The sequence below is a fragment of the Aspergillus aculeatus genome, assembly GCF_001890905.1.
Source record: "Aspergillus aculeatus ATCC 16872 unplaced genomic scaffold ASPACscaffold_7, whole genome shotgun sequence".
NCBI classification, from domain to species: Eukaryota; Fungi; Ascomycota; class Eurotiomycetes; order Eurotiales; family Aspergillaceae; genus Aspergillus; species Aspergillus aculeatus.
This window is the reverse complement of record NW_017962982.1, coordinates 1429778-1453861: the sequence shown is the minus strand read 5'-3', so window position 1 is coordinate 1453861 and position 24084 is coordinate 1429778. Positions and strand designations below refer to the sequence as shown.

The following is a 24084-nucleotide window of genomic DNA, read 5'->3' as shown; positions in this document are numbered from 1 at the left end:
CGTCCCTACGAGACCCGAGTCCCGACAACCCAACCCCGCCTTTAGATTTCATGCATTTCCGGGAGGACAAGTGAGATGAATTACTGCACCCATTGGTCGACCTGGGCTTACTGAGTCATGCGGTGATGAGTTGTCCCAACAAGTAGGAGGATTTGCATTTGGATCATTAACATCTGACACGGGGTATGAATGGGTGCATTTACGTTGCCATGCTTCGGCGTTCCCAGCGCCTCTCAATCCTGCGTCTCTCAGCACGGCCCGGAACACTCACCGCACCCTGCCCGTGTCTGGCGAGGATCTCGTGCAGACCCAGCGACGTATCTACGTCGGGGAAACCGGAATGGGTGATGCCCGCCAACAGCTCGACCAAGGCCTCATCCTCCTCCTCATGGAAGGTCGCCTTCCCCCCGAGTCTGTACTGGTAGATGCCACGCACCCGATGGTCTGCGTCGTCCGTGGGGAGGACCTCGCGATAGAACCGACACCATTCCCCGGTGCTGAGCTCCCCGGCGATGGTGGCCGAGTCTGGGTTCTCGCGCCGCGCCTGCAGGAAGATGTATTTGAGCAGTTCTTCCATGCGGGCCCAGGGGACCTCCTCCAGAGGCAAGTCCCTGGGCCCAAGCAGGTAGAACATCGTCGTGCAGGGCGTCTCCCTCGCCCCTACTTGGTACGTGATCTGGCACTGGCGGTCATACAAGCAGCCGAGCGGGCGTCCGCTTTCGGGGGTGCAGCCCCCTGGGTATAGCGAAATCTCCCCGGGCTGGATCATCTTGTGCGCAGGTTTGGATTGGGGATGATCGATGTTGTATGGGCGGTATATGAAGAGCATGTGCAGTACACAGGTTAATCGAACTACTAGAAGAATGAATCTATAGTTTCCCGGCCGGGAATGCCAACTTGCAAAGCGTGACATATTTATATCTAGATCATCCGAGTATTCTTAGAATCACAATGTCTTTATGTGTGAGCTCTTTGACTACAGCAAGATAAAGGAGAGTCTCCTTTATTTACTGAATTGCTGGAACTGATAGTCCCGGCTCCTGAGTATAATCCTATGGCCTTAGCATCGCAAGTAATTGTTGTGCCATCAAGCGTCCTTTGTTCTAATCCCTCCAGTTTGTCACCCGGTTCCTGCTGAAGCCACAGTCTAACTGTGCCGATTCCTGTCCGGGACAGTACTCTTTTCGGGCTGTCAGAGGAAGATAGACTCTCTTGTCCGGCTCTATGTCCATGTCAATCTACTATGGCTGAAAAGGATTGTATGGGAGAGAGATTGATGAATTAGCCCTCCATGACATGGAGGGAAAGAAGTTGAGATAAATGCTTCATACTTCATACATCGGATTGATCATGCATCGTCGCCCCGAGGCAGCCAGGCTTGTCCGGAAGCGGATTAGCGCATGGTGCTGGGTGCCTGGGGCAGAATTGTGCGGCCAAGCCCGATCAAAAGTTCGAGCGGAAGATTCCCTTCAACACTGCGGAAGGGAACAAGACTGCTCTGTATAGTACACCATGATTGTCCGGCATTGTTTGCGGCAAAGTGAGTTCTTGTCTGCTCTCTCGGCTCTATTGAACTCTGTATCCTGATAACTGACGCTCTTTCTGTCTTGCAGGCCGCCAGCTCGGTGCGCTCAACCGCCAATCGCGCGTCTGGGCCCGATTCTCCTCCACCGAGACGATTGTCGACACTCCGGCGCAGCAAGCCCCCCGGGTGACTGCGACTCCAGCTGGGATCCCCTCGGAGCCTGGGTCGCCGGCAGAATATAGATTGACTCCTGAAAAGGAGGCCTGGGACAAGGGTCTGCAGCGCAGTCAGTACACCCAAACAACTTGGTGACCCCCCCATGTACACGAGTGCGGACGGCAACACTAACATGAGGTGCTCTCGTCTTATCTTGAACAGAGGCCGACTTCCGCAAAATGGGAACCACTCTGGAAGGCAAATATTCTCCCGACAGTCTTCTCTTCCACCCCCCTAAACCCGCCGACCTCACTCTCGAAATGCTCCTCGCCAATCAGACACACCTCGGACACTCAACCTCCCGCTGGAACCCGCAAAACTCCCCCTACATCTACGGTATTCGCGAGGGCATTCACATCATCTCCCTGGACGTGACCGCCGCGTATCTACGACGTGCGGCCAAGGTTGTCGAGGAGGTCGCCGCCCGCGGCGGATTGATCCTGTTCGCCGGCACCCGGAAGGGCCAGAAGCTGATGGTGGTGCGGGCCGCCGAGCGGGCCCAGGGCTACCACCTCTTTGAGCGATGGATCCCCGGCAGCTTGACCAACGGCAGTGTCATCCTGGGCCACTGCGAGGTGAAGGTGGTGAACATATACGACGAAGAGCTGCCGACGTTCAAGGAGGTGGCCAACTCCCGGCCCTCGCTCAAGCCGGACTTGGTGGTCTGCCTGAACCCCCTGGAGAACACGGTTCTTCTGCACGAGTGTGGCCTCAATAACGTTCCCACCATCGGCATCATCGACACGGATGCGGATCCCACCCGCGTCACCTACCCGATCCCCTCGAACGATGACAGTCTGCGTGCCGTCGGCCTCATTGCTGGTGTCCTGGGACGAGCCGGAGAGGCCGGTCAGGAGCGGAGGTTAAAACTTGCTAGGAAGGGGGAAACTCTTTATAAGCCCCTTACACAGTTCGATCTCCCAATCCGCAAGCCAGAGGAGGCAAATGATCGGAGAGAGGAGTCGGAGGAGCGGAAATGAAGAATTGGCGGCGCTACGGAATTTCTTTTTGATCTCGGTTTGCCTGCCCTTGACTGGGATTGTACTGTATAGGACATATAAACCTTTTTTTGCGTCTGTTTTTCTTGCCTATGTTTTTCCTTCTGGTGTTACGAACATGTATCAACAAATGTCGCCTGAATCATACCTTTAACTTCCATCTGTACTACTGTTTCACTGGATTGTTTTCGTGTGCCATCAAACATGAAATCTAGTTTTAGATCTTGGATGGGTAGAATGACTGGTGGTTAGGTTATCCTTGCATGCCGATTCCGCATGGATCAGATGTGGTTACCTTCGTGGTATTTTGTGAGCACGTCCAAGTACAGTCAACGAGATAGATTGGACTAATTGTATTCCCGTGCAAACATCCACTTGCCCTGTGAATTGAACCAACAGCGGCTGTCTATCTCCTTTTCATACAGTGACGCTCGTCTCGTTGCGGAGCATTTAATCCAGACAAGACTGACCGGTAGTTCGTGGTCGAAAGATAAACAGTCCATCCGCGGCCAGAGAGCCGTATGGAGCAAGTCACCATTATACGATGGGTCAGATTTCCAAGCAACAACATTGAGTGAGGGTTGTCCGGCATGCTCCATACGGTGTACAAAAACCATCTTCCTCCACGGTCTATTGTGTCCTTGGACCACTACTAACAACTCGGCAAGTCACTTAACTACCGTGCTATTCAATCACAAAGTCAATAATCAATAGACAAAGACAACCGCCCGAGCAGTATTCAAAGTAACATTACAAGTCAATGATCAGCTCCACCAACACAGAGAAAGTAATCAACTATCCGAGACCCTCAAACCTTCTTCTCCGAACTCATCTCCATCCATCTGACCTCTCATATCAATCCAACCTGATCCAGCTGTATCTCCGACCACCTTTCCCATGCAGGGACTGAGCTAGCGGTAGGGACGTGCCAACCCTAGACTTTTCTACCGGTAGGCAATGGCCGACTCCGGTAGAGGAGGGTATCTTCATGCAACTCTCGATCAATAATCCCATACCGGACCAGGGCCACCTGATTGGCACAGAACCCCGAACGAGGTGCTTTGTGGCGGTGATAGTTTGATGCATGATGCCAGCCTGGAGGTTTTCCGGAGAGACTGTGAGCATACCGGTATGATGATTGATTCGTTTCTGCTTCTTTCGGTCAACCTCAATTCAATTCCATACCCACTGGATAAACACGAGCTGGATGAGGCTAGAGCAGGGATTGATATTAACATATCGGTATGATATATCAATGATCCCATGTCTTTTTTTTCTCCTGTTTATTCCCCCTTCCTCTCTCTTCTTTGGGAACCATTGCTGCTCTATAAATTCAGCTACTTAGCTACCATCCGTCCTCTCTTCCGAATTCCCTCTCCTCTTTCCAAGACTTTTAGACCCAGCCCGAACTTCACAGACAGAAAGAAAAAGAAAGGCAAAAGCAAAAATGCACCTCCAAACCCTTCTCCCCATCCTCCTGACCTCCGCCTCCCTCGTCGCCGCATCACCGAATGCTGCTGCTGCTGCCGCTGCCGCTGCCGCTGCTGCGCCGGCAGCAACCACAGCAGCCAGCGCGGGGGATACAGCGCAGTGCGCGAAGAGGTATGCACCTCCCTAAGCTCTCGCCTCCAAGAACGAGCACATAGATTGCCAAGCCCCAGAGAGTTACTTAGTTAGCTAACTGACTGACATGAGGGACATAGTATCCTGGACGCCTGCCTGAAACAGCTCCAGCCGCAGATGGACGCCTGCGCGCAGAACGACTGGGATTGTCTGTGTACGCAGAGTCAGAATGTGTTGACGTATGCATAGCCCCTTTCCTTTGTTCCTTTTCTCTTTTCCCCCGGTCTTGATTGTCTTCGCTCTTTTTTCCTCTTTGATGCTTCTGGTTTATCAGTGTGGGTGTGGTGGATGGATCGGGTGCTGTATACATACATCTATATCATCAACCCACCCACCCACCCACCTCCCGCCAAAACCTAAACACCATACCACACTATCGACCCCACCCACACTCTACCCGATACAATCCTACACTCTACCCCTTTCTTAGCAAAACTAACCCTTTCTCTCTCTCTCTCTCTCTGCCTAAAGCTGCTACAACGACTGCCCCTCCGACCCGGGCCGCTACACCGTCACCCAGCAACAAGTGCCCTACTGTAACGCGGCCCAGGCCAACTCGCTGCTATACTCGACCTCCACCAAGGTGACCAAGACCTCGTCGGCGACTAAGACGAGCGCGCCTACCACCGCCGCGGCTAAGACGACGGCCGCGTCGGCCACGGCCACGGCGGTCGAGTCTTCCGGGGCGGCTGCCGGTGCTGGATTGGAGCTGGGGTTGGGGGTTGCGGCGGTGGTGTTGGGGGTGTGGGGGATTTAAAAGCCGATGAGTTGGGTTGCAGAGGCTATGGGTGTTGATTGTTGGGTATATACCTAGGATGTAATACTGTGTTGTTGTGTGGGTGTACTAACTGATGGATTGGATGGGTTTGTATGTACTATGAAATATTTAGTGATATTATGCTATGTTATGTCTAGTTTGCGAATGCGGCGATATCTTTGATGATTAAACAGATGTGGAATGGGTATCGGATTGATGCAGAAATTCAAAACGCAAGTTCATACTTCATGACGCCCCAGTAAGACTTCAGCCGCCCATAAAATGATCGGAATGTCTCCTGTATTCGTCTTCGCCCCGTCCACACGGCTGTCGACAAGGCCCCCGTGGCACAGATCCCGACCAGAGTCCATTGGAAAACCCCCTCGGAGAAGATGGAGAGTGACGAGCGGATGGTTTCGGCGGCGTTCTGTGATTCTCGTGATCAGCATCTTAGGCCACGGGAAGAAAAGCGGGAAGCATCAAATAACTTAACATACCCATGTCTCGAACACCTCGAACACCCTCGTTACCCCCATGTGATTACCCTCGAAATCCACCGCCACCAGCCGAAAGTAACCATTCCCCACAAGTTCGACGGTCGTCTCGAACCCCTCCTTCGGTTCGTACTGGACGCTCTCGAACTCCTCTTCCGGGGCACTGCCATTGCTGGCCCGCTGCAAGACCCAGCCCGCCACATCCGTCGCCCCGTTCCAACTCACATACGCCGTGTGTGCCGTTTCATCCACCTCGACGTCTGGCGGATCGCGCGGTCGCCCGACCCAGTGGGACTTCTGCGCACGGTACGATTTAGTCCACCCAAGCCAGAAGAAGACCCGGGGGCCCCAGTGAAAGTCGCAGAGGAGGTCGCCATCGGTCCTGAACTCGGTGTATGCCGAGGATTTCCCCCAGCCAATGAACACATTCCCGGTTCGCGGGAGAACTTGCAGGCTGCCCTGCGAGTGGCTGCTGGAGCGGCCTGGGCTGTCGTAAACATGGAGGGTATCGGCTGTCCACTCGGCAAAATCGAGTTGGATCATGAGACCCCGGGAATGGTCGCAGGTGTACCCGTTCTCGTAGGCGGCGTTGTCGAGCAGGGTGAGTACATTGTCCGAGTGCCAGCGCGCGTCGTGCTGCCAGGTGAACCCCGTGGCCGAGCCATCAGATGACATATCCCGGAAAGTGTTGCGCTTCCCACCCAGCACCCACAGGATTTCCCCAGTCGAACTGATGCAGGTGACAGTGTGCATGTAGCGGGACGATATGAGGTAGCTTCCGTCCCTGGGATGCTTGTCGATACTATTGATATGGAAGTAGTCGTACGCATCCTGTGCGGAAGGCGAGGAACCCTTGTCGCCGAAGGGGAGGTATGATTCGTCGATGGCATAGTGATCGCGTGCGCGCCACTCGAAAATAAGCTCGCCTGTCTCAATATCGATCTCCTGGAACAGGCTGTCGTAGATCCAGCCGTCTTCAGGCCCGTCGACTGCGCTCAGATCCGCCTGGCAGATTTCGTAGATTGTCAGGATCGCGGTGCCTTGGTCGGTGATTTTGAACTCGTGCAGGTCGCCTTGATGGCCGTTGGCGGCTGAGACAATGTGGACAACGTCGTAGGAGGAATTGAGCTATTCAAGCGTGAGATGATTAGTTCAGCTGGCAATCACATATGAGCATCGTGCGGCAAGGCCCACCATGTAGTACTGCCCCATGCCTCGGGTACCATCATACTCGCCAGCCCAGAAAGTGAGATAATCCTGGCCCTGGTACTGCTGTACCTTCAAGTCCATGACCTCCCCGAATGCGCGCTCCATCCAGACTAGATTCCCCCGGTGGTCGTAGACTAAGGGACCCGGTTCGGGATAGCTATGACCACGTGGGCTGAGAAAGACATAGCCTTCTTCACAATCGGGATGCCATTGTTTCACATGAACCTCGGGGGACTTCATGCCGACCGACTCATAACTCAGCGTGGGATGCGGGCCGAACAACCCCAGTTCATACCAGAGGCCGTGCCATGAGAAGGCCGTTGCCAGTAAGGGCAGGAAGCCCCAGAAAACCAGCAGTGCGGCCATCTATGGTCGGAGATAGAATGGCCTGAGATAGAAGAACAGGAGGAGAATGCATTTCGTGAACAGCAGCGGAGAAAATCATCTTGTAGGGTTGAGGTGAGCCATCCTAATCCAAGTGGACACAGCATGACGCGGTCGATCATGGATTGCAAAGCGACTGACGAGTCAACGTCGGTTTGAACCGAACCGGCCCCATTAGCGGTCGTCGTTCGTTGGCTTGTGTTCCACTGATAGTCCCCAGCAGTTCTGAACCCACGTAAACAAGATTCCCTTAAACCCACTTGGGGCGACGCTAGATTGTTTAGGCCGTGGAGAACCACGCGGAAATTCTCGTTGTCAAAGTTCCAGCTGTCGTCGTACCCATGGTTTGCACAAGAACATCCGTCGGCAGGCTGAGCAGGCAGATAGATAGTAAGTACTGCGGATAAATCTTTTGAAGGGGGATGAGTTTGTAGAAGGGCTGCTATAATGTACTGTACTTTTTTTTTTTTCGGATTGCATCAGCTGCACGGCTTCATGCAGCGCACGCTGTACTGTACCTCTTCGCAAGACGGCAGCAACATGTTCAACTTGGGCGGCTCATGTCATAACCTGATCTGTGATGATTGATGGAATCTCATGCCGTGGCTTCGAAGCAAAAAAAAAAAGATTGTGTCTGAGGCACAGCTGAGGGTTCGAATGGCGAAGTATGGAGCCTGGGAGCAGAGCAGGAGGTGCAGATACGAACTTGGAAGGCAGATAGATGCATACATCCCAAACTTGAATCATTGCTATTGCTACTTTCCTCCTCTCCTTCTGGTACTTCTCCTCACACCAACCTTTTGCTCCCTCTCCACCTTTTCATCCTCCTGTTCAATCTTCCCACGCTTCCTCTTCCCCCGGATGTCTTGAAGATCGATTCCCTCCTCCCCCTTCTCCTCCTCCTTCTCCTCCACCACCACCCTCTCCATCCCATCCTCACTCCCAATTCCAAACCTCACCACAAACGCCACCTTCTCAATCTCCAGATACCCAACCCCCTCCCCCAACCTCCCCCTCAGCCTCCGCACCGCATCCCACAACTCACGATACTCCCCAACATTATACTTAACATTCAACTCCCCGCTCTTCCCAGGCTTAAACGCCTTCCCCACCCTTTCCGGATCGCCCCCAGGGAAAACCCCCCAACACAACCACAGAAACACATCATCACTATAAAACGGCACCCCATCAACCTCACCATCAGACGGCAAACCCGAGGACAAAACAGACAATACCAAACTCCCCGTCGCAGGCCCCACCCCCCTCAACGGCCCCGTCACCTTCTCCAACGCCGTCCCCGGAAACATCTCCCGCAGTTCTGCAGTGCGCAGCAATTGAAATGCCTCCCCCGTCGCTTCCCGCACCAGGCTTTCGGAATTCGAGCGGATCATCCCCAGTAATGCGGGGCGGAATTTCCCGTGTTTCCTTTGGACCATTCCTTAGTTATGCTATGGAGTAACTATAGCTGAGGGTGGGAGTAGTTGATATGTTATGCTCGGATAAACCCGATCATATAAAGTAGAGAAGTAGGAAAGCGTGATGGATCGAGCAAGGCATGAGGTAGTAAGGGGGGGGGGGGAAACGTACATCTTCCACTCGACCAGACGCACCAATTCCTCCTTCTCGAGATACGCCCTCCCTTCCCCATCATCCCCGGTAGTGGTCGAGGCGCGTTGACGGACTGCATGTGGGAGGGTCGTGTAGCGGAACTCGTCGAGGGCGAGGTAGGTTTTCACGGCTGCCGGCGCATCATCGGGGTCCTCTGTTACGGTGAGGGTCGAAGTAAGATCCTTGGATGCGGATTTGCTTTTGGGTCTGCTGCTGGCGGCGGATTTCTTCTCGGTGGTGGTGGTGGCTTTGCGCCGCGTGGTGGATTCCACGGTGGATGGGTATCTCGCTAGAAGGGATTGCAAGGTTTCCTTCGTGATGTGGTCGGGGTCATAGGTTTTGTCGGTGGCCATTGTGATGGTGATTGTGAATCGGAATAAGATGGCACAATAGAAGTCTACAATCCTGCTCAAGTTGTTCAAAGCTTCACGGTGGTGGTACGGCTAGCACCAATACAGACGTGGAGATTATGCTTAGGTAACGATCCACGATCCCCCCTTGGCTGCGTCTCATATACATCTATTACTTCACTTCCAATTCAAGTATCCAAATGAGCTACAGAGTAGAATTTCCGTTGAGTATTGCATATTGATGGCTTCGTTGTCTAATGATAAGCTGTAAGAGTCCGTCTCCCATCAACATCTCACTGCACTTCTGCACAAAATTGTCCAAAATCCATCCCGTGATTTCTTCACCCACACAATTTATCCACTGAACCGAAGTCTGATACATGAAAGGTTAAGAGGAGAGATATAACAGCAGAATTACAAAAGGCAGAGGGTCTAGCCCCGAAATGAAGCGAAGTTCTATCGTGTATCATCCGGACTCTGCTTTGGGTCACCCTTGGCAGGTTTCGAGTCGGGGTTAACAAAGCTCACCCGCTTCTCTTCCTTACCGCGTGATGGAACCACTGATGGCGCCATGAGTCGGTCTTTCTTTTTGATGCTGCCACGTCGCAGCGACTTCGATAATGGTGGTGCCCGGGGTGTCCCCGTGCTTGCCATCCCTATATCTGACTTCGCCGGAGTCGCAGCAGCCGATCGCGCGCTATTCTCGTCGCCATCTTCGACATCAATATGGCCCAGGTCTTCGTCATGATCACCTGCTTCAGACGAACTAGGCCCCGGATCCGAATCCGACACATCCCCGTAATCATCGTCATCACTCACGAGACTCGGGGCTTGATTTGACTCGGCTGTATTCGGACTGAGATTCGAGGCTTGTTCTGTCCCTTCCAGTTCTCGCAGAGCTCCACTCTGCGAGCCCTGGGGAAGACAAGACATGGAAGGATACGGCGACTGGTAATCATTAGGCCGGGTGGGTGTTGAGGTATGCAGGGGTGGAGGCCTGTGATCAAGGAAATCCAGTCCCTTGCGGCTACCGGGGCGCCGGCTTGTCGCCTGCGAGGCTGTCGTGCGCATCGGTTGCCTGCCCGCACGGGCTCCCAGCGGTGTCTGATCCTGACTCATCTCCGCCGAAGGTTGCACGGACCCTAAGTCTGACTCGCCATCGTCATCATCAGAATAGTCATTCAAGTCTACCACAGTCTTGGCATCTCCGACCAGTTGTTCTAGGTCAACCGCAACGCCCCGAAGCTTCATCAGATTCGACAAATGAGGAGTCGCAGGGGAAGACATGAATGGACCATTGCCTTCCGTAGCGGGCGTTGTCTTTTGATCAGCGCTAGATGCTCGAGGCGTCTCCACTCCGGAGGGAGTCTGTCGAACAGGGCTCAATCGTTTTCGAGGAGTCACAGTGGCGTCGGATACAGGTGTAGGCGTCTTGGGAAGCGGCTCAATGACATGCGCCGACCGAATCAACGGATGAATGAAACCAGCTGTGGCCGGGCTGGAAGTTTCAATTTTGCCGCCTATTACTGCGCCAGCCTCGTCCACTTCCACAGGTTCGCCCGACTCAACTGCCGCCGCTTCATGGCTTGCGTAGTTTCGGCTGTGCGCGATACGGCAATGATTAATGAATCCCTGCGTGCTAGAGAAATTGTCCCGGCGACAATCCAGACACACGAGCTTGACGAGTAGATTATCCGATTTTCGTCGGATGAGCATTGGCCCAGTCTTGTCCTTTGGTTGCGGGTAGCCGTTGGGTAGAGACTGCAGTCTCCCACCTGTGCCTCGTTGCGGTCGCGTCTTACTAGCAACGTACCCCAGATCCCCACAGCTTCCACGAGTCGAGCGTCCTTCAGTCCATGGACTAGCAAGGCCGCCAGTCATAGGCGTAGCAGGTTCAGGTTCACCGCCATCAAAACGAGGATCTGGGATTAGCCATCTTGCAAGATGGCGAGTGTACGGGCCGTCAGTGACACCCCAGGGTGCTGGAGACAATGGCGCAGACCCATTTTCAGGAGCCCACACTGCCATGCCCGTTCCGCCGCTGACCGCTGGCGAATAACCCGCCACATTCGAACCCGGGTAAGGGATCTCTGCGCATCGGCGCAGTTGCTCCAACGCGACCTGACACTTTGCGATTTCCTGGTCGATCAACCGAAGTTCGTTGTGTTTTAACAACACCTCCAAGCTCAGTTGCGCTTCAAGCGTTTCACGCAGCGTGTCCACATCCACCTTTTGTGAGCCGGTGTTCTTGGTTACCGCAGGAGGTTCAGATGCGCCCTGACTTGGAGGAGGGGGCGGCGACGACTGCGACGTCTCGGGCGGCGAATTTATCGGAAGACTGTTGGGCGCTTCGAATGACACAATATCCGTGTTGGTGGCGGCTGACGAGATATCCTGCTTGATGGCGACAGAGCCGCACGGCGCGTTCTCTGAGCGCAGCTTGGTCGCGACCGGAGCATCCTGATCAGGCGTCATATCTGTAGAATCTGAGCGCTTGCGCTTCAACTGAGGCAGAGGGATGGCGCTGACGCCAGGCGCAGGGCATGGCGGAGTCGCAAGCATTTTCAGCTCCTCCGCCATCACCTTGTTTCCCCCTATTGCAGAGGACCAGGGTAGCAGCCGAAACATGCCATGCGAGTTGTGGTCGCAAGTCCTTATGGTTTGTGACTTGCGTTGCGACAAATGCGCCAGGGTTTGTTAGACGAGAGAAGAGTGCGCACGACGAATCAAGGATTGATTATATGCTCCGCTGAACGACCATACACCAGTGTATGCGAAATGGGACCGATCTAAATGTGGAGAGGAGAGAAGAAAGTGAAGTAGAGCGAAGCGCTCAACGAGGGAATGCGTGTCGCTGCCGATCGGTCGGACAAGTCGTTTGCGACCGGATGAAACCCAGCAAGGGGTGGGGGGAAGGGAACACGGGGCAAGAGTCAGAGGGAGGGAGAAAGTTACCCCAGCGAAAAAGAGACAGATGCCGGAAGCTCCAAAGGGTAGGTAGTAAGCATGCACCACGCAATGATGAGAGGGGAGAAATTGTTCAAATTGATTTGTTGATAGCGTAATCGGCCCAGACAAGGAGGATATTCCAATAGCAGTTGCAGTAGGTTAGAGTAGTTGGGTGGGTGGGTGGGTGGGGAGGTAGTTAGATAGTAGTAGTGGCAGTAGTAGGGTAGGTATAGTAGTTGCAGAAGTGGTCGGTGTGATAAGGGTAAGTAGGTAGAATAGAAGAAGAGTATCAGTAGGGCGCAAGAGATGGTAGGTTAGTTAGTGGTGATAGGGAATGGGTGGGAATAAAGCCGAAGAACGATAACGTGGAATGATAATGACACGGATAATAATGATCATATAATAGTAAGAATACGGAGTTGGGAAGCGTATCCGTACTTTGTTGTTTCCTCCTCCTCTTTTTTTCCCAGTTGAGGTCACATGTAAGACGGGAAGACAACAGGCAGGCTGCGACAGGAAAGGGAACCTGGAAGCGGGCGCGGCGATTGACGCTCGGGAGGCGAATTCCACGGACACTCGGGCAGTGGGCAGTGGGCAGTGGCGTAATCTATTAATAATGGGGAGTGGAGGGATACAAGCAGCAAGGTTGATGCGTCCAGTGGGTTGGCTCACTTCTTTTTGGCTTGTTGCCTGGATAGTAGAAGAAAGTTGAGGGTGCAGCCTTAGGAAGAGAAAGAGAGACGGAGAAAGATGTTGATGGGGAGGGATAAGGGAGTAGGAGAGGATGAAAGAGAGAGAAGATAGGAAAAGAGCTGGACAAGGAGAGGATCGTTTGAATTCAAAAAAGGAAACCAGTCCAGAATAGCTCCCTCAACAGCACGATTCAGGATACACCACCTTGAAAGGATGCAGAGCAATAAGAATAATGGCCCGTAAACAGGAACCTAAAACGGGAGGGAGGAAGCAGAGTCCAATGAGTGTGGACCAGGCGAAGATTGTCTTCCGACCAGGGACCAAACCGGTTTAAGCAACGCGAAAGGTTATTTGGCAATGATGAAGAAAGCTGGTTGAGGATGGATAATAATGGTGTGGAGAGGAGAGAGAGCAGTTGAGGGAATAACAAAGAAGCTGGGAGAAGAGGGCGGAAATCGAGGGATTCACAGTTCACAGAGGTGTTCAAGGGAGGCGATGATATAAACAACAAAAAAAATAACCAACAAGAACAGGAACACAAACGACTAGAAGAGAAGAAAAGAGGAGGAGAGAAGAGGGAGGGGGAAGGGGAGAGAGAGCGAATGTGTTGTTGTTTTGTTAGTGATTTAGTGTTAGTTACTATTGATTGATGATTGACTTATTTTCAAGTGATGGGGATAGTAGTGTAGTCCTGGCACTGGTAGAGAAAGAAGGGAAGAAGAGGGGAGAGAAAAGACTAAAGAGAGGGAAATGGGGTTCTTCTTTCATCATCGTCACTACAAACTAACTAACTAAACTAGAGTAACTAACTTGGGTCCACTACTTTTACTGAGAATCTGGGAGTCTGAGAGAGGAGGGAGGGGGTTTTACCGCCTTAATTCACTCTGGGGTGGGGAGTCCACCTTTCTACTCTGCGCACTCCGTCCACTACTGGATTTACTGATACATCCTCTGATACTGACTCTGTTGGTACTCGGTACCATTGCTCAACTCGCCCATCAACCTATGAGATCGCTAGCAGCCTACAGCCAAGCTGCAAGTCCCTACGATTTCGACTCATTGTCCATGCGAGAAGCTGCTTGTGTTGATGCTTGTGGTGAGTCTGCCATACAGGTCGAATCATCCATCATCCATGACTGCCTGAACTTCCAAACCAGACGAGTGGAGCCTGAATCGAAGAATCCTGGGCCTGGACTGGTCCATGGATGGCCGGGGTACCGCCTGCGCTAAACTGTCCACTATTCCTGAAACAGTTGAAGTGATGCTGCTCTCTCTGTCCCAGGCTGTTGCTGCTGTTGCTGTTGCTTCTGCTTTGCCTTGCTGCTGCTGCGGCTTGCTGCTAGCCTGCTACCTACCGCAAAACCTACCACAAACTACGAGTACAACCCACTGTATCGTATAGTAACCTCAGATACCCGGTTCTTGGAGCATACGTCTCTAACTCTCTCTTTCATACCTCTCTTTTCACACCCAGACCAATGCAATGGAAGACTCGCTTACCGCGATGTCAACAGTGCAGCGCATGCACCCCTCATCAACAGGCCCATCAGTGAGCCATATCTGCTTGTTCCATGGATTTGGATCTCATCTATCCTGAATTAGCTTTGTCACACATGGTCATTGTCTTTCCTCTCGCCGTCAAGTCTCCTGCCCGTCTACGCCCCCCCTCCTTCCTCCTCGTATGATAGATCGACCTGATCGTCGCGTTTGCCCACCGTGCGGTGTCGTTACATCATCCACTCTCGTCGCCACCCGCGCTGTCCTCTGCTCCGTGCTCCACTTTAGCCCATTATAGTTCGCAATTGAGTTCACTATGATCGCGTCGACATAATCTAGTGCTTGGCTGCCCATGTGTTGGGGCCGCTATCACTGGAGGGTTGCTGCACTTCCGAATCCTCCGCGACGGGTGGACATTCTAGTGTGCTCTGTGATGTGTTCTAGAATAATGTTCAATGGTCAGAATCCGTGGTGTGACAACTTTTGTTGTAGCGTCCCTTGTTCTGAGACCCAAACCGTTGGCCATACGTACTGCACCTCAACATTAACTTATCTCTCTCCCTGTCCCTGGCCCAGTAACTCGAGTGCCATTTGAGGGCGCTTATATTGTCCAAGGGAGTCTCATGAGCTGCAACTGTCGTGTGGCAATGGAGAGGAGAGCTACTCAAGGAGTTGAAGCGACAAACTCTCTAGGCTAGCAATCGTTACAGGAAGCTAATAAATGTAGGAGCATGCCATGACTCGCGCAGTGTGTGACATATGCGATAGACGGGCAGTGGAGCTCTCCTTCTTTTCACAACTAAGTCGCGGTAAGAACAGCTCCCCTATCACCGTTCAGGGACACTCAAACAAGCCTGACACCAAAATAGCCATGCAAGTGTGACTGCCATGCTCTGTGCAATGATCAGTTGCGCGACGACATAAGTATAGCTACTCCAAACTTAGCTGCTTCCATGCACGTAGTTCTCTCTCTTAAAGTTTTCTCTCTTCCCCGCACCCCGGCCAATGCTTACGGCCAGCATTGGCTAGACAATTCAGCAAACCAAAATCCACTATCACTAGGGCATCTTGCATTTTTACTTAGGGATTCGTCTTGCAGCCTGCGGATCGGAAAGAACATCTCAATCATCCCTCCAATGATACTATCAGATCATTGCCCAGTCCCGACAATTTCGCACTGATTCCTGATTCTTCCATGAGGGTATCCACGACTTTAGACGAAGATGGACCCATAAAGGGGAGATAGTAAGTGATAATCGACTGTCTAATCTGTTTCACCGGAGAAGCCAAGAATCTGTTTCCATTGCACATTCTATTCTATGTGCCACACGGATAAATGACCTCTCATCCTATAGTCCAGCGACTAGAACGCATCTCTTATTCATGCACATTATCTTTGACATTACCTCCACCCTTCTAGCCAAGATAGAGATAGTGTTATCATGGATCTGTCCAAGCTATCCTGGGAAGGGCTCGTGTGCCAATTAACTTAGAGCAAGGCCAATCACCGTTCAGACAGCTCTAAGCACCCACCACACTGGCCAGGCGACATACATCACAACACGAACCTTGCATGCATCGGACGGCCTTGAGGGCACGGTCCTACTTGATGATACACCTTGTTATTGGTCAATATCCACACGATGACCTCCAACCGCCCTGACACGATGCGCGGGTTGCTGTGGGAAGCTATAGTAGGTTATTACAATGCAGTAAATTGATGGAAATGGAGGTTGGTGGCCATTGATGACTGTGGTGAAAGCCTAAGCACCGAGTAAAGAGTATGACTATGACTGTAGAAGCCGCGAGAGCGATCATTGAAACTGTGTAATATTGGTATAAGGCACGATCAAAAGTGAAGCGGAACTAATCACAAATTGAGAACGTAAGAACAATCACCTCCAGCTTTTATCCCACATTCCCGTCCAATCGCGCCTGGTTGATGCAAGTTGCAGGGTCTCGTCAATTGGATCCATGTTCGAGCCCAACATATACGGCATATGACAAAAGCGTAGGTAGGAATGCTGCCCAAAACAAGCTATAAGATCAATGATAATCCAGGCCGCGCCAACAAACTCACCTAACCACGACTCAACTTCATCCCGGAGTCATATAGAGACGAAACATAAAGCAACATGTATCAATTGGGAGAACAACACTGTCAACGCCATAGACAAAATCAGTGACCAGCACCGACATCGAACAAAACGAAAATAGATCTACCTTCTACTTAAGTCATTCACATAGTTTTTTTTTTCGTCATCCAAGGACCCATTCAGGTTCGCACTCTGGAACAGTGCCGTCTCAATCTCATCAATGCTCCCCAGGTCATAACAAATCCAAGCAACCTCTCGTCACACACTCCTCTTCTTATTCCGTCATGCGCAGAATGAAGTTCACAACCACAGCGGCCAGTAGCGCCAGCGCCAACACGGTCGGTCCGAACCGATCGTCGATGCCACTCTGGCCGCGTTTACGTATACTCTGCGCCCGCCAGTGGAAGGTCACCAGGGCATAGATCATGGCTGCCATGGCGATGACGGTGAACAGGCCTGCGGAGATGCGGCCGATGCGGTCACCGAAGTTCAAAAGACCGACGGCTAAACCACCGAGGATGACAGTGAAGTTGAGCCAGGAGAGGAAGGTACGCTCGTTGGCGAAGAACACCTTAGGCTCGACACGGGTGGGCAGGGCAATGCGCTTGCCTTTGGAGGTTTCGTTAGCCACTGGACAGTGAAGCTAAATGACATTGGTGGCTGCTGGAATCAAAAGAAAACGTTTCACTCACCAGGAGCGGTTTGAAGGAGGGGCTGACTCGACATCGCGTGGAATGGCAGGGATTAGGGTGTGGTAGGGCTTGGGTAGGTGTTGTTGGTAGTCTGAGCCCGCAAGGGAGGATGGCTATGGGAGCTATGCTGAGGTTTAGCAAAGGGTGAAAGATGAGAAAGAGAAGAGGAGAGGAAAGAGGAGGGAAAAAAAAAAAGACAGAGCAGAGCTCCAATTGAGGTTTCTAGTTTGGCGCACGAGGAGGCCAAATGAAGGGGCTAGGCCAAGATAGCACTGGCTAGTTCTTTACTAGACGGATTGGAGCGAGGAAGAAGACGACGGCATTGATGTAATATGAGACCGGTATTAAGAGGACGGGCGGTGATTCGAACACAGGACGAGGTCCCCGCGCCTTTGACGGCCGACACCTTCCCCATTGTTGCCATAGCGGTGGCGCACCCTTCTGTTCTGCCCATGCCCACCGCCAGATAGCGCGCACGTGCTCCAACTGTTTGCTGTGATTGATAGCCTCAGGTCTCCATTGGCCACTTCCATTGTTTCGGATCATCAATGCCCCGGTAACTGTGGCGGTGGTACCGGAACTATTCCATAGTGGGTAAGCAGCTCTTTCCCTTGTCCCTTTACGGCCTAGCGGACTGCCAGACACAGCCAACCAGCAGTCCGCAAAGCCACACTTATGATGCCGCCTCAACTAGGTTGCATGTTTCCAAACATCCAAACAACCCTCCTGATAACAACAGCGTGGAAGGATCTCTCTCATTCTCTTGCTTCACTCTTTCTTCTAGATCTCTTCGTGTGCTTCTGCATGCAATAGTTGGAAGTTCGCATTTGGTTAGTCTGAGCCAGCCCTATTTCCCCTCCTGTTTGTCAGAGAGCCAGAGAGTCTGACGTTCTTCCCCCCCGTCTTTCGGAGCCACATTCCTGGCTTCCCTGTCCCTCACTTACCCACCCCACAATCACCACTCCAGCGTCCCGTGGTTGTGCCCACCGTCTCGACCCAGACAAGACACCGCGGAGCTTCTATCTTTCCCCTCTTTTGAACTACGCTAATCGAGACATCGAAACTTGCCTTCAGTAAACGGTCTAATCAACTTGCTTAATCACAATGGCCGTCGAACCCGTTCCCACGTCTTCTGTACGTCTTCAACTTCGCCTTATGCATCCGTTGTCTTAGAAGGCGGGCTGTCATCACCTGCTCACGAGACCGGCAAACGAATCCACTGCTAACAATTCACTTCTAGCCCGTGGCCACTTCCGAACTGACCAAGATAGCCACCGAGGTATGCATTCCGGATAGCATCAGCTGGAATTAGTGAAACCGTCTCCGCGAAAATACCATTGCGATTGACCTTCATCACACTGTCGCCAAATACTGAATTGTCCCCTTTCCCTACGTCTTGCATCCGAGCGCACACAAGCGACGACACACTAACCAGCAGACCCTCCACAGGCCTGCGATTTCGCCCTCAAGGATGTAACGGAATACGATCACTCCCGGGTCGCAGACTGGAACTCGCACATTATTGTATGTCCGCCTTTCTTCTCGGTCTATAAATTCACCGCGCGAAACGCGCAACCAGCCAAAACCCAAGACTGACCATGTTGCTACCTGGCCCGCCCCAGAACACTATCCTCAAAGCCCTCATCAGCGCCACGGCTCCCTCCACCGCCTCGTCTTCTCCCCCGTACCGCTTCGTTGTGAACAGCACCATTGTCCAACAGGGCCTGATCGACAAGTCCGCCGCTGCGGACGGTGCCACCGCCAATGCCGGCAAGCGCGGAATGCACTCCGCCTCCGGCGCCTTCTGGGACGTCAACCGGGACGGGATGTGGACATTTAAATACCCTGGTGCCGAGGAGAGGGGCCTGGACGTTGTTGTCAGTGTGACGTGGTTTGCACTGGGTTGAATCGCCAGTCTTGCAATATAGGAGTGGAGGAGGAGGACTTGCACGGGTTGATATATTGTGACATTTTTAAGGTCATAGTGGTTATCTACCAGCGAGAGCTATCGCGCGTTGATTGGTTATATCAATTGGAGCGGGGTTGGCACTGTGTTCTGGTTTACCTTCTTGGAATCGCGAGGTTAATTCTCTTTTTTTTTTTGGAAGCCGTGATTCTTGTTGTGCTGAGAGAATGGAGAGTGATACCATGGTCTTGTTGTAATAATTGAATTTTGAGGATATATTCCTACAGATGTAGCAGATTTCCCTCCCAAGTATCGAATAAACTCGCATGTGGTATTTGAATCGAAAGGTCTTGCTCTCAACATCCCAAAATTAGAGATAAGCGCACATAGCTCCTGGAAACTCCCAAATGGTAGAAGGCAAAACAGATGCCCGTCCCCAATACAGTCAAATCAAGCCCAAGCCGAGTCAAATCAGTGAAATCAATACCTAGCGCCATGCTAACCCACAAAGCCCCTGGAAAGATGCGAACGACAGCACGAAGCGGACGGATAGCGAAGATCGGTCGTTGTAACGGGGTTTCTCCCATTCCTCGAATTTGAAAAGCAAATCTACCGGGGTTCGGAGTAATCATTCAATGCCACGCATACCGCCCCGCGATGATGACCACTATATTGTCGAATGATCTGTCCCGATGCCAGCTCCCACAGACGCGCATAGTGGTCACTAGATACGGTGACAAGGTACGCAGAGTCGGCGGAGAAGGCACAGTCCCAAACCCAACGTTGGTGGTTCGCAAGCGTAGTTTCGAGGAAGAGAGTGCCTGTGGTGGGGTCCATAGGAGGACCGTCTGGCTGGACGGGGAAAGTTTGCTGGGGCTCGTTGTTGACAATTGGCGGTGTACCGTTAAAAAGACTGAGAGGATTGATTTCGATCTCGGATTTATTGCTGTTGGGGGACAATGGGTCTTGGCTGTCGGGTGTCGATGTCGGAGATGATGATGATTCGGGTGCCGCAAGCGCCTGGGCTTTGGCTTTGGCGGCGGCCATCTTCGCGGGAGGGTAATCGAGGTCAAGATTCCATACTTTTGCGGTGTGATCTGCTGAGCATGTTGCTAGGTGTTTGACGTCCGGGGAGAGGAGGACGCGGGTAAGGTAGTCTTTGTGTGCTTGGAAGGTGCAAATGGGGACAATGCGGGTGAGCTCGGCATCTTGAATCATGCGCCAGATGTAAACGTTGCCCTGGATTTATGATTATGAGTCTGCTGCCAAGCTGAATCCGCATGTGTACGGGGGCTGAATGGGTACCTTCTTGTTTCCTGCGCAAAGGAGGGACCCGTCGCTAGCGACGCTCACACTATGTACGGCGACGTCGTCTTCGGGGATCAGCTGGTGGGTGCAGACACTCTCTCCCAGATCCCAGACACGAACGATACCGGCGCGATCTCCACTGATGAGTTCGCCCTGGTTGGGATGGATGACCACGTCGTTCACCGGGGCTTTGTGGGCGTAGTTGCGCTGCAAACTGCCGGTGCGCGTGTCCCACACTTTGACAGTGCCATCCTCGGAACTGGTGACCATCCACTTTCCCTCGCAATGAAACGCGACACCCGTGATGTTATTCGTGTGGCCATCGAAGGTCATGACCGGATTGGGATTGGTAGACTTGATGTCATACAGTTTGACATTGTTGTGTCCAGCGGCGGCCAGGAACCGCTTGTCTGGCGTGATGCAGAGACGGTTCACTTGCGAATCTGGATGCTGAATTGTGCGCGAACAGATTCCAGACAGTGCCTCCCAGAACCTAAAAGTGGTTAGCGACAGCGCTTATTTCAGAAGCAGTGACCGTCATGTCCATACCGAATAGTGTGGTCGTAACCCGCTGGTTGTCGCAAATTTGTGGATCATTGGTTAGTTGATTGTATGGAAGAGAGCGTGTCTATTAGAAGACTGAAAGTCTGATCGCTTACCAGTGCAGAGAATGACGCTCATTTTCAAGACGCGCAAAGGGAGGAAGAAAACTGAACGGTGGTGGAAAGAGTATGGAGGGACAAGGACTCGGGAGCTGGTGAACATCGAAGGTCAGTCAGCCAGCCGAAGCCGCTCGGCTTCCTGCCGGATCTATGTTAAGGCTGCATCAAGGTCAGGACGAGCACGTGGGCGGTCAGCTGAGCGGTGGTAAAGGCGGTAAGACAGGCAAGGGATCAAAAAAAGCGGCGTTGATCTTCTCCATATCATCTTTCCAAACGTCGACAGCTGCAACCCTCGCAGTCTGTCTGCTTCAAAAGTGACTTAGGCGGCTGTCTGATATTTGGCGGGCTAAGTGCCTAGTGTCAGTCTCTGGCTCAGCCTGATCAACAAGATCTGAACACTTCTCATCGAGACTCCGAGTTTTCGCCCGAACTACTATGCGTCTTACGATCCCGTCAATGTTCGTATAGTGACTCGGCGCCTAAAGGAGGTACGGATTGCAGTTTTTATCTTTGTGACCAGACGCTTGAAAGGGACCAGTTTCTCATTTTCATTCTCAATAGCCACTGCGCGATCGATGGCGGGCATTTTTGGACTTTGAGTCCCGAGATCACCAGCACTTCCACGCTACCCTACCACCACAACAGCATCTCACGGCTGTCTTCTGGGCGCGCAGAACCTGGTCATCGGAGTTCTCGCTGCCTAGCCTTTCCCCTTATCAACGTTATTGAGAGCTCTCTTGAGCTGAGTGGAAGCATGGCTGAAGGTATTTCTACCTCGCTCCAGACCTGCCCTGCGGATTCTCAGAGGCTTCCTGCCCTCGAGGTTCTTCCGTCTCCCCCATGTATTTCTCATCTGCATGTGAATGATCCGGGGCTTACACCTTCCCCTGGGTCCCAGCTGCAGCGCTCTCCCGATGCCACCCGAAATGGAGAACACGGCCAGTCCGTTGAAGAAGCAAATTCCACCTCAGTCGACCAGCACATTGCGCCCATACCCACGGACCGACCCAAGAATACCACAACGGACTTGAGAGACGAAGAGACTGAACACACAATAAGCGAGCACAGTACATCGCGCCTGTATGAAGATTCGTCGGCAACGACTGCGCCCCAGCTGGACCTTCATGACTCGCCTACTGCGCCTTTAACGGAGACAGCGGACTTGTACGATCCTTTGTTCGACTCTGAGCTGATGTTTCATGAGCTTGACGCCGCTTTCGACTCACGCAAGCGAGCTGGCGCGGAAGCATTTGAGCAACCAGACCTCTGGCAGCAGGCCTCGAAAAGGCAGGCTATTGAATCAATCCGGGATGAAATTACCATAACGCCAGACAAAACACCGTCACTGTCTTCTCTCGACTCGGCCTTGCAGCCTGATCGAACCGGAACTGGTCCTCACACACCATCGGACCCTGACCAGCAGTCAACGCCTGCGGCCTTGTTCGAAGCTTTCGGTTCATTGTTTGAGGATTCACCCTTTGATGGTCCCATGGAGCTTTCCTATGATGGACTGCCTGACTTTGACTTTCATGAGCTAAGCCAGGAGCTGGCCAGCGTCAAGGCACCTCCTAATGTCAACATCGCCCCTGAGGATACGCTATCAATCAGCGAGATCACGAAAGAGCGGTTCTCTATCGACGACCAAGATCTGATTGACTGCACAAGCCGAGAGATTCTGCAGCGGGTGCACCAAGAGCCACCTTACGTATCACCATATCCAACTTACGCCGGGCCTCTGGGCTACCTGCCGTCTGCTCCCAACATTCATGTCCAATATATCGAGGTCGCAGAGGATAAGGCCAACTTCCGCTTGACCTCATTGAGAAACCGGGTGCAGCAGCTTTCAGTGGAGCGACACAAGCTGAGGACTAAACTGGATCATATAACGGAAATGAGCACGATCGACAGGCGAACGGGAAAGACGCACTACGAACTGCTCCGCGAACAGAATGCTATGCTGCGACGGGTTTGCACTCAGCATCAGAACAGGGTGGAACGATACAAAAAAGAGGCGGATGAATGGAAGAGCAAGCTTCATGACCTTGGCACTGTCTATAACAATCTCCTATATGAGATCCAGGTACAAAAGCAGACGCCGGCGGTCGCGGGGATTCCTAATGGGTACAAACCTCCCCAAAAGATCCAGCCTGCACCGAATCAGCAAGCCATTGCCCCAATACCCGGCGGTGTTACTGTGATTCCAGCTCGTTCTGCAAATCTCGACCCCGCAGCATCTCTCCAGCGCCCTATCGCTCCCAGCCCGCCCAAACGCGAACCGGTGACGATCGACTTGACTGCCGACGATCCACCGGACACGGCCAGCCCAACCCCAGCGGAGAAGCAGCGTCAAGCAGAGATGCTCCAATCCCTTCGCAGCAAAAAGTACGCTTGGCTGACGGACGCTGACGCGGTCGACCGCCACAGTACTAGTCTCCGCTCACGGCAAGGTTTTTGCGGCAATGGCGGTGGGCCCCAGGCCCTGGAAACAATGGGGGAGGAAGCAGCCGAACGGATCAACCTCTCCGCCTCCGGGCTTGCGTCAGCCGGTCGCATCGAACCCTCCGATCACGACAATGCTGATGATGATTTGGCTCGTATGATGGAGGAAGAGCTCGCACAGGGTTGTTGATGCAGACCCATCCATCTGACGTAATCCCTTCTTCGACTTTTGTTCTCCATTTGCGAAAATTTGATACCCATACCTGAAGAGATCAGATACCGTCACTTCTTCCTGCAAGATATCCATGTCGTTTTAGTTTTGATCTTCTCGGGAGTTTTATGTTCCCCGCTTACCAAAGCACTTCCTTGACTTTCACAACCACCTGAACCCAAATACCCTGTATGCCCATTGCATAGCTGCATTGTCGGTGTTATGTTCAATTGTTCCGAGTAGTTGTTGTCATCGCTTCCATAGTATCTAGTGAGTTTCCAGATACACAAGCTTACTAGCGATCTATTGCGGGGAAAGGGCCGCATGCATAGCCCGAGCTTCCAACTTTTGTTGTTCTATTCCAGTTTCCCTTCCCTTTCCGCCTACATCGCCAAAGATAAATTATCATCAGCGAGCGACACAGCTTCGAAAACCAAGATTTTCTGGACATGATCAATTTACAAGGA

The 24084-nt window shown here is 52.5% G+C and overlaps 8 protein-coding genes across 8 annotated transcripts; 4 read left to right on the top strand and 4 right to left on the bottom strand.

The window, feature by feature from the left end:
* Positions 1–1305: 1305 nt before the first annotated feature.
* ASPACDRAFT_118849 (mitochondrial 37S ribosomal protein uS2m) lies at positions 1306–3002 on the top strand. The gene is made up of 3 exons (XM_020196205.1): positions 1306–1540; positions 1614–1811; positions 1904–3002. The coding sequence occupies exons 1-3, from the start codon at positions 1513–1515 to the stop codon at positions 2719–2721; spliced, it is 1044 nt and encodes a 347-aa protein (XP_020056837.1). The 5' UTR covers positions 1306–1512; the 3' UTR covers positions 2722–3002.
* Positions 3003–4186: 1184 nt separating this feature from the next.
* ASPACDRAFT_78441 (GPI anchored serine-threonine rich protein) lies at positions 4187–4551 on the top strand (the record flags this gene model as incomplete). Its single annotated transcript, XM_020205177.1, has 2 exons — positions 4187–4341; positions 4443–4551. The coding sequence occupies 2 exons, from the start codon at positions 4187–4189 to the stop codon at positions 4549–4551; spliced, it is 264 nt and encodes an 87-aa protein (XP_020056836.1).
* Positions 4552–5185: 634 nt separating this feature from the next.
* ASPACDRAFT_118843 (arylsulfotransferase family protein) lies at positions 5186–7473 on the bottom strand. Its single transcript, XM_020196204.1, has 4 exons — positions 6808–7473; positions 5617–6741; positions 5365–5546; positions 5186–5237 (listed from the first exon to the last, which is right to left on the bottom strand). Exons 1-4 carry the CDS (start codon positions 7186–7188, stop codon positions 5207–5209), a joined length of 1719 nt encoding a protein of 572 aa, XP_020056835.1. The 5' UTR covers positions 7189–7473; the 3' UTR covers positions 5186–5206.
* Positions 7474–7961: 488 nt separating this feature from the next.
* ASPACDRAFT_28259 (uncharacterized protein) lies at positions 7962–11726 on the bottom strand (the record flags this gene model as incomplete). The annotated part of the gene is made up of 4 exons (XM_020199550.1): positions 7962–8631; positions 8794–9125; positions 9304–9311; positions 9656–11726. 4 exons carry the CDS (start codon positions 11724–11726, stop codon positions 7962–7964), a joined length of 3081 nt encoding a protein of 1026 aa, XP_020056834.1.
* A 4947-nt stretch (positions 11727–16673) lies between these two features.
* On the bottom strand, positions 16674–17125 carry ASPACDRAFT_28288 (putative vacuolar transporter chaperon Vtc1; the record flags this gene model as incomplete). Its single annotated transcript, XM_020199552.1, has 2 exons — positions 16674–17008; positions 17092–17125. The coding sequence occupies 2 exons, from the start codon at positions 17123–17125 to the stop codon at positions 16674–16676; spliced, it is 369 nt and encodes a 122-aa protein (XP_020056833.1).
* A 1070-nt stretch (positions 17126–18195) lies between these two features.
* On the top strand, positions 18196–18998 carry ASPACDRAFT_43078 (dynein light chain Tctex-type family protein; the record flags this gene model as incomplete). Its single annotated transcript, XM_020201201.1, has 4 exons — positions 18196–18225; positions 18332–18370; positions 18541–18615; positions 18714–18998. The coding sequence occupies 4 exons, from the start codon at positions 18196–18198 to the stop codon at positions 18996–18998; spliced, it is 429 nt and encodes a 142-aa protein (XP_020056832.1).
* A 608-nt stretch (positions 18999–19606) lies between these two features.
* Positions 19607–20986, bottom strand: ASPACDRAFT_43077 (WD40 repeat domain-containing protein; the record flags this gene model as incomplete). Its single annotated transcript, XM_020201200.1, has 4 exons — positions 19607–20236; positions 20303–20798; positions 20855–20876; positions 20965–20986. The coding sequence occupies 4 exons, from the start codon at positions 20984–20986 to the stop codon at positions 19607–19609; spliced, it is 1170 nt and encodes a 389-aa protein (XP_020056831.1).
* Positions 20987–21721: 735 nt separating this feature from the next.
* Positions 21722–23596, top strand: ASPACDRAFT_28417 (uncharacterized protein; the record flags this gene model as incomplete). Its single annotated transcript, XM_020199563.1, has 2 exons — positions 21722–23153; positions 23199–23596. The coding sequence occupies 2 exons, from the start codon at positions 21722–21724 to the stop codon at positions 23594–23596; spliced, it is 1830 nt and encodes a 609-aa protein (XP_020056830.1).
* Between the last annotated feature and the right edge of the window lie 488 nt (positions 23597–24084).

Coding starts and splice junctions, on each gene's coding strand:
- ASPACDRAFT_118849 (XM_020196205.1), top strand. CDS start 1,513: ATGATTGTCCGGCATTGTTTGCGGCAAA. Junction 1,541..1,613: donor CCGGCATTGTTTGCGGCAAA/GTGAGTTCTTGT, acceptor TCTGTCTTGCAG/GCCGCCAGCTCGGTGCGCTC. Junction 1,812..1,903: donor GGACAAGGGTCTGCAGCGCA/GTCAGTACACCC, acceptor TATCTTGAACAG/AGGCCGACTTCCGCAAAATG.
- ASPACDRAFT_118843 (XM_020196204.1), bottom strand. CDS start 7,188: ATGGCCGCACTGCTGGTTTTCTGGGGCTTCCTGCCCTTACTGGCAACG. Junction 6,742..6,807: donor GCATGGGGCAGTACTACATG/GTGGGCCTTGCC, acceptor ACGCTTGAATAG/CTCAATTCCTCCTACGACGT. Junction 5,238..5,364: donor TCTTACTGGGGCGTCATGAA/GTATGAACTTGC, acceptor AATATTTCATAG/TACATACAAACCCATCCAAT.